Source organism: Aspergillus vadensis, assembly GCF_003184925.1.
Source record: "Aspergillus vadensis CBS 113365 unplaced genomic scaffold BO88scaffold_13, whole genome shotgun sequence".
Classification (NCBI taxonomy): Eukaryota; Fungi; Ascomycota; class Eurotiomycetes; order Eurotiales; family Aspergillaceae; genus Aspergillus; species Aspergillus vadensis.
In genome coordinates this window covers 695,025-705,267 of record NW_020292051.1, presented here as the reverse complement: position 1 = coordinate 705,267, position 10,243 = coordinate 695,025, and the positions used below count along the sequence as shown (strand labels likewise).

Here is a 10,243-nt window from a genome sequence, read left to right as displayed (position 1 = left end):
TAGATAGTCCTAACGGCCTGAGCGTTGAGCCATTGCGGCCAGCCACTGTCTCTACTCCTTACTCACTCTTTCTATATTTACACAGCCGTCATCCTGGCCTGCCATGAGTGTGTAGCCGCTGTCAAGCGCTCACCCCCAAATACTTAGCCAGCCACCCACAGCTGTCAAATATCCCGGAACACAATGTTTGACTATAGTCAATTATTTTCTCGGTTAGATACCGATTTAATTCCCCTCCTCCCAATTCATTTCAATCCAACACCTCTGGTTTTCGCCATCAACACCATTCTCGCTTATCGCTTGGCTAACTAGCTAGCTCTCTCACTGACTTTCCACTAACTCCAATTTAACACAATCCTCATAGTCTAGACACCTGGCCCCGTCGCCACACCCAAATCCCGCGACCACTCAATAACCAGTCGATCCGAAAAACTAGACCTCCTTCCTTCCCCTTTTGAGGTACAAGTCTCGAAACGAACTTGCCCGTCCCACGACCCAAAGCGAACTACCATCCAATCCGTTCGTTCGATTCCCATGCACGCCGCTCAAAGGGGTCATCTTGTGGATCGCGCCATGAGCTGAGTTCCGCGATCCCTCGACCCGACGACCAGGTCCAGCAAGCGGCGCGGCACTTGGCCCATGCAGAACATCATCGTCATCGTCATCATCCTCATCTCAGATCCGCCCTCGTCTAACCAGCTAGCTTAACTATCGCAGCGCTTCTCCTCTCGCGTCAAAGGGGGGCGTGCACTCATTGGCGCATTCAAACCCCGGAACAAAATACCGTGCCCACCCTGCTTCAACACCCTCAGATCTGAAGGGACTTCTGCGAAAGTTTACCAAGTGAGATATGCTTTGGTAGCTTGGTTTCGCGGAGTTTATTTCGCAGAGATGGTGTGGCTAGAGACGGTCTTCTCGCCGCGATGCTAAACTTCACTGGAAGGGTCTGATTGCCACCCCCCCCCTCCCCCTTTTACACGATGCGATCGGTATCTAGACTAGGCAGGAGTTCTGAAGGATGCTAATCGATCGATCGCGCCAGTACTCCGTAACCTCATCGACTAATCGCGACGACGATGATGACGGTGCGCGAAGCAAGGAGGGTAACTTTCTTTCACGATTCACCAGCAAGCTAGCTTATCATGTCACTTACAGTAGAGTGCATACAGATAGAAACTCGTACCCGACAAATATCCGCACAAGCCCCGGCCTATGGTAATCCTCAATGCCTTGTTCATCCTCAGCAGCGATTGCATCTTTCGTATCGAAGCGCTGCCCCTAAGCAGTGGGGTACACAGCATACCAGGCTTCCCTTCCAACCACGTAGACAGAGCGAAGTAAACTATCTAATGATGAAACTTGAAACCTGCAATCTGCAGACACATCGTCAAGGCGCCAATTAAGCGCCGCCACAACCACTCACTCAAGAAACCTAGTATTACTCTTCAGCAAAGTACGTAGACCGTCAAGCTGAAAAGCGCATATCCGGTCTGTCCATCAATTCAGGCTAAACCGCCATTCGCTATCTATCAGCCCTCACATACTCCCGTTATCTGAGTAGTACAGTACGTAAGTATAACTGTGGCAGTGCAAGAAACCAAAAGCCCCAGCCAGCCAGCGGCAAACGAAACCAAAAAATTCTCAGCTCCGCCCAATTCTTCTTCTGCCTCGGTAAGTAAATAGTTAAAGGACCAGGTTAGTCAGGTACCTGAAATTAGTGATTGACTATTCGTTGTTCCTTGGGTTCTTCGAAGTACGTACGTATAGTACTGTGGAATATCTAAGAACCTCTTGGACTCTCTGCTGTTTATTCTCACCGCCAGTTTGGAGAACCCCTCATTTTTACCCCAAGGACAACTAAGTATGTAACTAACTCGCTTATCGCCGTGGCTTAGTCGGTTGGCTAGTCAGTCAGTCAGTCAGTCAATGCTTGCAGTAGCAGGTAGTTACTACGTAGTTGTTATCATTTAGCTAGTACTTGGTTGTTCTAGACTTCGGGGGGAGGGTTGGGTTGGTGGTTACTTGAGCATGTTGAGTTTCGTAGATAGGAGGGTTAGGGAATACGGGCTTTTCGGAGGGGGAATATATATATATATATATATATATATATATATCTTTCTTCGATATACTAGTAGAGGAAAGTATAGTGTTAATTATATACTTGAGTCATAAACAGGATACATAGATATATATATATATTCTATCCCGCTCTATCCTCACATCAGCAGCAGCAGTCGCAGTAGTATTAACATCCCATGACATGAGAATCATATTCAAGTAACGCATAATATGCTGCTACTATACACCACCACGAGGTCATATACCCAAAGAGTAGTAATAAAGTATATGGTATTACCACGACATCTTGTCAGGCCTCAACAAACAAACTCTATCTCATCCACAAACTTGCTGGCATACCTACTATGACTATTACTACTACCTAGCACTGACCGGAAGTATATTTACTCATGACTAGATAGACATACTGCCAGCTTTGAACGCCACCATCACATATATACTTATCTCCCAATGACACACACACGAGGAGGAGGAGCCCAAGCACGAGCACGAGCAACTTAAGCACCATCGTGTGTCTATCTCACCGTCAATTCAGATCAGATAAAACCCTGCCCAGGACAGAAACGACGCCACCTCATGCAAAGCTGATTTCATAGGGCACTGGGCGCTGAACTACTATGAAGTGAGTGAACCACGTAGCAGATGTCATAATATATAGTACTAGTTACTAAGTATGAATGATCCAAAGTACTAGATAGAAAGAACCGGTACTTTGTTTTCCTACCAGACAATACGGTCCCTTCAATGTTGCAAATACTATCAATACCCAATATTCCCCTGAGTGTCAGTATATATACTAACTTACTAGATCGGATCATACCATACAGAGTAGAGAAACAAGTAAGTACTGAGTATGATGCAAAATTGGAAATAAAGGATACTTGGTAGTAAGTAAGTATTACTTACACATTCAAACAAAGAACAATATAAGACATTCAATCAACTACTACTATTAATCATCCCAAATGGGATACTAAAACTAAACAAGCCCACAAGGGCGAGACTTTCAACATAGTACCATACATAGTAAAGTACATATTCTAGGCACTTTTAACAAACCACGTAATGACATCTGATTTCATCGCATATAATTTACTTGTTTTACTTTCCTTACTATACTAGTTCCAAACCCTTCATACTAGTAAGGAAGTAGGTAGTGACTTCATCATCAGCATCAGCATCACATCACATCAGCATCGTGACACCACTGCAATAATCACAATAATAACATGACTGCATCAAAGCTGCTATGAGATTGGCGGAAATGCTATCAGTCAGCAACAAACAGAGCAAGTCCAGTTGTTTGTTCTGGTGTGTGTGTGTGTGGCGCTAGTACATGCATGCCATGCAATGCATCCTGCAGAGTCCGGGTTTTCTGTCTGGCAGGTGCCTGTCCTTTTTTCTACACCGCTACTATTGTTCGTAGCGCTGATTCTCCTCCTCTTTTTTTTTTTTTCTTTTGTCGCTTTGTGCGTGGAAAAGAAGGGAACCTCTTTCCCGGGGTGTGGTGGTTTGAGGGGTAAGAAAGGTTGCTACTAGGAAGTATGAGGAGAGGGTTGATAGTGGTGTGAGTACGGCAGTTGTAGCCACTACTTGTAGATGCTTAAGTCAAAACGCCAATATATATAATACTATGTGTGTGTGCGTATCTTCCAGCAAGATCATACTTTTTTTAGTCACATCCTGACAGAACAGACCTCCACTTCCTATCTAGACCCAGACAGACAAAACACCTCCGAGCAATCCGGAATTGCTAATCACATCTCGTATGATTCCACGCTCGAATCGAATACCTGGTTCCGCAGTGCAATACCGACACCCCTCCCACACCCCCTTTTTTCCCTTTCCATTTTATTTAACGTCCTCACTTTGCGTCCCAATCAGACGCACAGACTTGCTATGGACCCCCATGCAGCGCTCGAACAATAGCTCTGTCTATGTACGAAGTACAGACTAAGCCGAGCCTGTTCCACGGGGTACGCATGGTACGCACTCTCATAACGCAGCCCAGTGAGTCAGGTCGGGGGCGAGGGATCGGCCTGAAACCAGACAGGCTACCCTCCCGGTCATCTAGGAAGCGCCATGTTCGTCATAAGCGCTAGGATTGTTGCGTAACTCCAGGCCCGTCGCTGCTGTCAAGGAGTCCGGCCTCTTTGACCAGCTCATAAAACCGGCCTTCGCGCTTGATCAGCTCCGCAGGCGTGTCGAACTCGACCACCCGGCCCTTGTCGAGCACCACGATTCGATCAGAATCGATGATGGTATTGATACGATGTGCGATAGTAATGATCGTCCGGTCTTGGAAAATGCTGCTGCGCAACGTGCGTTGCAGCAATGCGTCCGTTTCCACATCCACTGCCGCCTAAAGCTAACTGTAAGTTTGGAGGCGAAATGAAAGAAAAACGGGGGTAAAGTAATGAAACAACCAAATTGCAATGCGATTGGCCACGTACCGTTGCCTCGTCCAGCACGAGAATATTACTAGGCGTCAACAGCGCTCGCGCCAGGGAAACCAGCTGTCGCTGCCCTTGACTGAGATTGGACCCTGCCAATAACTAGGTTAATCCAGATCCTTAATGTGGTAAAAACCGCGCAGAATGCACGAGAGAGAGGCCAAAACCAGCCACATGCTTACCTCCTTCCTGAATTTGGGCATCCAACTGACCGTCCATTTGCGCGATGTGATCTTTAAGTCGCGCATGTTCTGCAGCAATCACAGGTCAGTTAATCACGCCTAGCGTTCGTATGCAATGTAGCCCAACGTACCAAGCACGCTCCAGAGTTCGGTGTCATCATGCACATGTCGTGGGTCCAAATTATCCCGTACGGTTCCTTCAAACATGGCCGGATCTTGAGGAATGATGGCAAGGCGGCCCCGCAGGTCGAAAAGGCCAATGGTCGACACGTTCAGCCCGTCGATGCTACACACAGCGTTAGCCTTTGAACCTATTTCGCCATGATGAAATAACGTCGGGCAGCAGTCCTTACCTGATGCTGCCATTATCCGGTTCGATAATGCGGAACAGTGCCAGAGTCAGTGAACTCTTGCCTGCACCTGTGCGACCAACCACGCCGATCTTCTCGTGGGGCTTGATATCAAGATTGATATCTTTGAGCACGAGATCAAGCCCTGGGCGGTAACGTGTGCTGTAGTTGTTGAACGATACCGCGCCTTGCGCCGGCCAGCCAATAGCAGGACGATGCTTGAAAATCACCTCTGGTGCCTCGCTGGGCAGGCTTGCGTACTCTAGTACACGCTCAACCGACACAATGTTGGTCTCAACCTCGACCGTCTGGCGGACGATCCAGTTCAGGGATTGGGTAATCTGTAGAGCATAGGACATGGCTAGACCAACCATGCCAGCAGATATCCCACTGCCGGTCGCTACGGAAACGATAGAAAGTACCGCGGACGCCAGGATGATTACAGAGCCAATGAACTCGAGACGCACAGCCAGCCAACGGTTGGCACTGATGGATGGGAAGTATGCACGCACATTCGCATCCATTCGCCACTCGTTTTCCAGAGTAAATCGGTCTTCCTGTCTATAGGCACGGATCGTCGAAATACCGCCCAGAGACTCCTGGAAATGAGCATAGATAGGACTGCGCGTAACGCTGTCCAAGCGCTTCAGTTCACGCGATGTGCGGAGGTAGTACTTTTGGTAGCTGAAGTATACGTAGCTCAAGGGAATCACCAGAATGAGGAACGCCGGGGTTGAGGATGCGATAACAATCATGGTGAAAATGGCTTTGGCAGAGTTGCCGAAGAGCTATTGGCAGATGTAAGCAACAGTAGCCAATCAGAAGAGTATCTGAAACTCACCATGTTGAAGGTCCGCGCAAGCACTTCATCAATGCGATAGACATCGCTGAGCAAGTTAGCTTTCCCGATCAAATGTCATATCTCGATGATACCGGGAAAAAATAACTCACCTAGAGAATCGGTTAAGAATTCGGCCGGATGGTGTTGTCTCGAAGAAGCTCATGGGAGAACGGAAAATGGCAAATGCCATGCGTTCATGAAGTTTGCGGGAGGCCTAGCATATGGTTAAGCAATCGATCTGGAAGCCTCTTAGGCTACGGGAAATCTAGCATACCTCGATAGAACAGAAGATCCACAAAATCAAATTCTGGATGATGACCAGAAGGGACGATCCCAAACCAAAGGCCAAGTAGATACCAATGTATTTGCCGACAGGCACATCTGGCTGGGCTTCGGTAACTTCAGACCAGTGCTTAAGCCAAAAACTACCTAAGACCTGCGCAGTCTGGGCTCCCAGGAGGGCGGCCAGGTAAAAACAGACAGCAACGATGTTACTGTTCTTAGCGTACTCGCCATAAACGCTCCACTTGACTTTGCCTTGCTGCGATGTCTCTTGGGTCTGCTTGCTCTTCAGAACATTTTCTTCGTCCCCTAGCTTCCGCCTAGGGCCCTTCCAGCTGGCAGTGCTTGCACGTCGCAGAGTTACAGTGCTTGTTCTTCTACCACCACCAGCCCTGATCGGAGCAAGGGCACCAATCTCTCGTTCAGCATCCTCAGGATCCGAGTCAGACTCCGCATTGTCGATAACAGTGACAGATTCCGAGCTTTCAGGGCTCGCTAGGTCACGGCTATCAGTGCCAGACTCTTCGTCGTCGTCCGAGTCGTTCATCGTGGTACGAACCAGGTTCGCGACCTCACCCTTCATAGCCAGCAATTGTTCATAGGTTCCACTCTCGATAATGGTCTTGTTGCGCAGCAGGCCGATGTAATCAGCCTCCTTCAAAACAGGGATAGCATTTGTCGCAAGGATCCTAGTCTTGGTGCTCAGGATACCGTTCTGACCAAGAACTCTGTTGATGAGATGTCTTCCCACATGTTGATCGACTGCAGAGAGCACATCATCGAGAAGGTAGATGTCGGCACGAGCATAGACAGCTCTAGCGAGGGTCAACCGAGCCTTTTGTCCTCCAGATAGTGAGATTCCTCTTTCACCAACTTCAGTTTGATCACCATCCGGCAGATTCTTAAAATCATCCAGCAAAGCACATGCCTCGACGGTGAGGTCGTAGAATTGGGGGTCCCAGCGATGGCCAAAAACGATGTTTTCACGGACGCTTGCGTTCATGACCCAGGGCGATTGGGCAACATAGGCAATGCGACCTCGAACAACAACTTCACCTTCGGTCCTCCACAAATCACCCAGCAATGACTGAAGCAAAGACGATTTACCAGCTCCGACTCTCCCAACAATGCAGCTGAGCTCACCCTTACGGGCACTGAAGCTGATGTTTTCGATCACGTGCGTGCCTTCGTACCTGTTCCACGTGAAGGAAGCATCCTGGATTCTGACAGACTCGTCACCGATATGAGAAACGGTATCCTCAATCTTGACAGCGTCGGTTTGCAACTCCTCTGCGGTGAAATAATCCGTTAGACGCTTGACAGCCACCGACGCCTCAATGACAGCCGTGATGACCATTGGAAGGATAGAGAGCGGGAAAGTAAGCAGGTTGAAGAGCGTCAAGGCCGGAAACACCACATCGGTGGTAAGAGGCTTGTCTTGCGTCAAGGCGTAGACAGTGAACGTGGAGCAAGAGACAAGGAAAGGGGTGGACTGCCAAGTAAAGTTTGCAATGGACTGTGTCGCACCGATTTTGCGGAGCGTGTTCAATTCCAAGTCATTACGGATGTGGCTGAGCTTGTTCATGAACGCTGTGTTCCATGCATAAAGTTTGATACTCTTGATGTTGTTCAGAATCTCCGTCATCAATCGTGATCTTGAGTCCTTGTTCTTCATCTGAACAAGCTGCAGCTTCTTCATCATCCGAGCTATCACACCGTTCAACGGAATCATGAGTAGCATCACACCGATTCCCGCGAACATGCTGTATCCGACAAGCTGATAGAGAGAGAGCATGCAGAGGGTGATCTGGAACGGCGCGGACCATAGCTGAACACCGAACTGGGTGAGATCGGACAAGCGCTGCTGATCGACAGCCATATGATTGACAATGTCACCGGTTGTCTTCGTTGAGCGGCCCTCGCTGGAGAGTCTCAGCGACTTCGCGTAGATCAGGCCAGTCAGAGCAGACTTGACGCGCATACCGGTGTCAAAGGCCCTTTGGAAGTACTGGTGAAGACACATGGTCTGCGATACGGACACCAGAAACATGGCGAGAGCTATGGCCACACCCCGAATGACTGGTTGAGGCTCGTCGGTCCGGTAGGAATTGATGAAGTTGATCAGCAGACGCAGAAGCTGGGGCTGGACGAAGGCCAGCGTGTCGCTTCCGCATTTGATTATTCCACCACGCAAGAAAGAGCCACCGAATGATTTGATCAAAGCCAGCGATAGAGAAGGCTTGCTCTTCTTCAACTCATGTTCCCAGTTCTCCCTCAGTGTCGCTCCAGTCACGCCGGTTGTATCGCGACGGCGGAGGTTCCAGAGATCATCTTGGGTCAAAAAGTTTTTGTAGCCGAATTTCATCATCGGGGTCATCCAGCTGAAAGTAAGGACCGAGAAGATATCTGCATATTCATAAGGGCATTCATCCTCGTCGCCCAACGCATCGTAGGCGCTCTGTTTCTTGGGGACCAAGTACTCTAGAGCGAATTCTAAGAGCGCCAGCCCCAAGCTCACCGAGAAAGTAACGAAGTATGGAAGCTGATCCTGATATGCCTTTCGTGCCACAAGCGACCGCAATTTGATTCCGTAGACGATGGTAAAGAAGAGCCAGTAGAACAAGACGACGCCGTTGGGCTGCCTGCTGCGCCAGTGCTCATAATACTGCACTGCAAAGATGACGCCGAGAGAAGCAAGCACAAGGACTGAGCTCCAAAATTGAAAGTCGGCAAACCAAATATCCGGGTATGTTTCGATCTGAATGGCTGCCTGTAGGGCAGTAGCAAAGATTAAGGCGGACAAAACGACCTAAGCATAAGGGCAATGGGCGCCGGTCAGTCCATAGGCAGGGATGCTATAGGGGAAGGGATAGGATACTAACCAGCTTGGCATAAAAATGCCAGTTCTTCGACACAGGCTGAGGGATTCGCTTTTTAAGCAAATACCACACAGCACCTGTACCCATAAGCAGACCCCATGCTGCAACGACAGCCACTCCGGCATCTAGAAAGCATGGCGTCAAATCGAATCTGAACTTGCTAATCGGGCCCCAGCCCTCGACGTCGCCACAAAAGGGCTGCGACTTGGGGGACTGGAATGCTGTGTTCGGGTTTGACGATAGCAGGGATCCGGGGGTGGAATCCCCCAGAAACGTTTGGGAACTGCCTTCCAGCATTTTCCCCAAATGTAAGTATCCCAACCACTAGATCGCTCGTCCTTTCGGACATGCAACGGGGGAGAAGGGAGAAGCAGTGAAAAGCCCCGAGGTTGCCTTTTCACGCAAGGAAGGATTGCGATCGTGAAGGAAGAACGTTTCGTCGAGGGCGATAAACCACGGAGAACTACTGATTCGTTAGTGAGCTGCAAGCTGCTTACTAAAAGGCATCGGGCCCAAGCTTTTGCGGAAAAGATACAAGGCTAAGTAAGCAGTCATACAAGGGCGTTACCGTTTTGTCTGGCCTGATAAGCGGCATAAGCGCATGGCCCCCTTTTCCCTTTCCCTGCTGCAGTTGCGATGAATGCTAACCCTTTTGTAATCTGTATATAGAGCGTGGATGTAGACTATAAGTTGGAGCGTTGCAGTTGTCCTCCCGTCCTCCTGTACCTTTTCTGATCAAATTCGAGGCGGGAGGGATGTATTCCGACCTTATGACATAATTCGGTCTCTTTCCTCGTGGTAACGGTGCTTGGCAGGGTTGATCCAAGGTTCTCGACCGAAAGCAGCAGTATCCTCTATAACTGCCATTCAATCACTCTACGCGGTCTTACAAGTCCGCTGAACGTTCTATATCCGAGCTTCATACTGTGTCCCAGCAAAGGTTCGGGAATTGAGAAGCGCACAGTCCGACAGAGATGATAGACTGGATGAAGAGTAGGTGGAGGCAATAACCAATGATGTAATGAACGGCTGCTTATCTACGCAGTGCTAGTCTAGTACTAGTCTCACTTGAGTTAACTCCGGACTCGCCGGATCACCCCAGTCCAGCCTCAGAGGAATGGCCGAGTTTGGGTTATAGTCGCTTACACTTCTGGTAAATCATTATGTAACTGCCTGC

At 49.0% G+C, this 10,243-nt stretch overlaps 1 protein-coding gene across 1 annotated transcript; it reads right to left on the bottom strand.

Moving 5' to 3' along the window:
* Positions 1 to 3,889: 3,889 nt before the first annotated feature.
* On the bottom strand, positions 3,890 to 9,449 carry BO88DRAFT_62429 (ATP-binding cassette glutathione S-conjugate transporter YCF1). The gene is made up of 9 exons (XM_025713020.1): positions 9,070 to 9,449; positions 6,180 to 8,996; positions 6,016 to 6,119; positions 5,906 to 5,951; positions 5,068 to 5,852; positions 4,846 to 5,000; positions 4,715 to 4,783; positions 4,533 to 4,624; positions 3,890 to 4,441 (listed from the first exon to the last, which is right to left on the bottom strand). Exons 1-9 carry the CDS (start codon positions 9,361 to 9,363, stop codon positions 4,178 to 4,180), a joined length of 4,626 nt encoding a protein of 1,541 aa, XP_025562439.1. The 5' UTR covers positions 9,364 to 9,449; the 3' UTR covers positions 3,890 to 4,177.
* Positions 9,450 to 10,243: the final 794 nt, after the last annotated feature.

Coding starts and splice junctions, on each gene's coding strand:
- BO88DRAFT_62429 (XM_025713020.1), bottom strand. CDS start 9,363: ATGCTGGAAGGCAGTTCCCAAACGTTTCTGGGGGATTCCACCCCCGGA. Junction 5,952..6,015: donor ATTCTTAACCGATTCTCTAG/GTGAGTTATTTT, acceptor TAACTTGCTCAG/CGATGTCTATCGCATTGATG. Junction 4,784..4,845: donor CGAACTCTGGAGCGTGCTTG/GTACGTTGGGCT, acceptor TGATTGCTGCAG/AACATGCGCGACTTAAAGAT.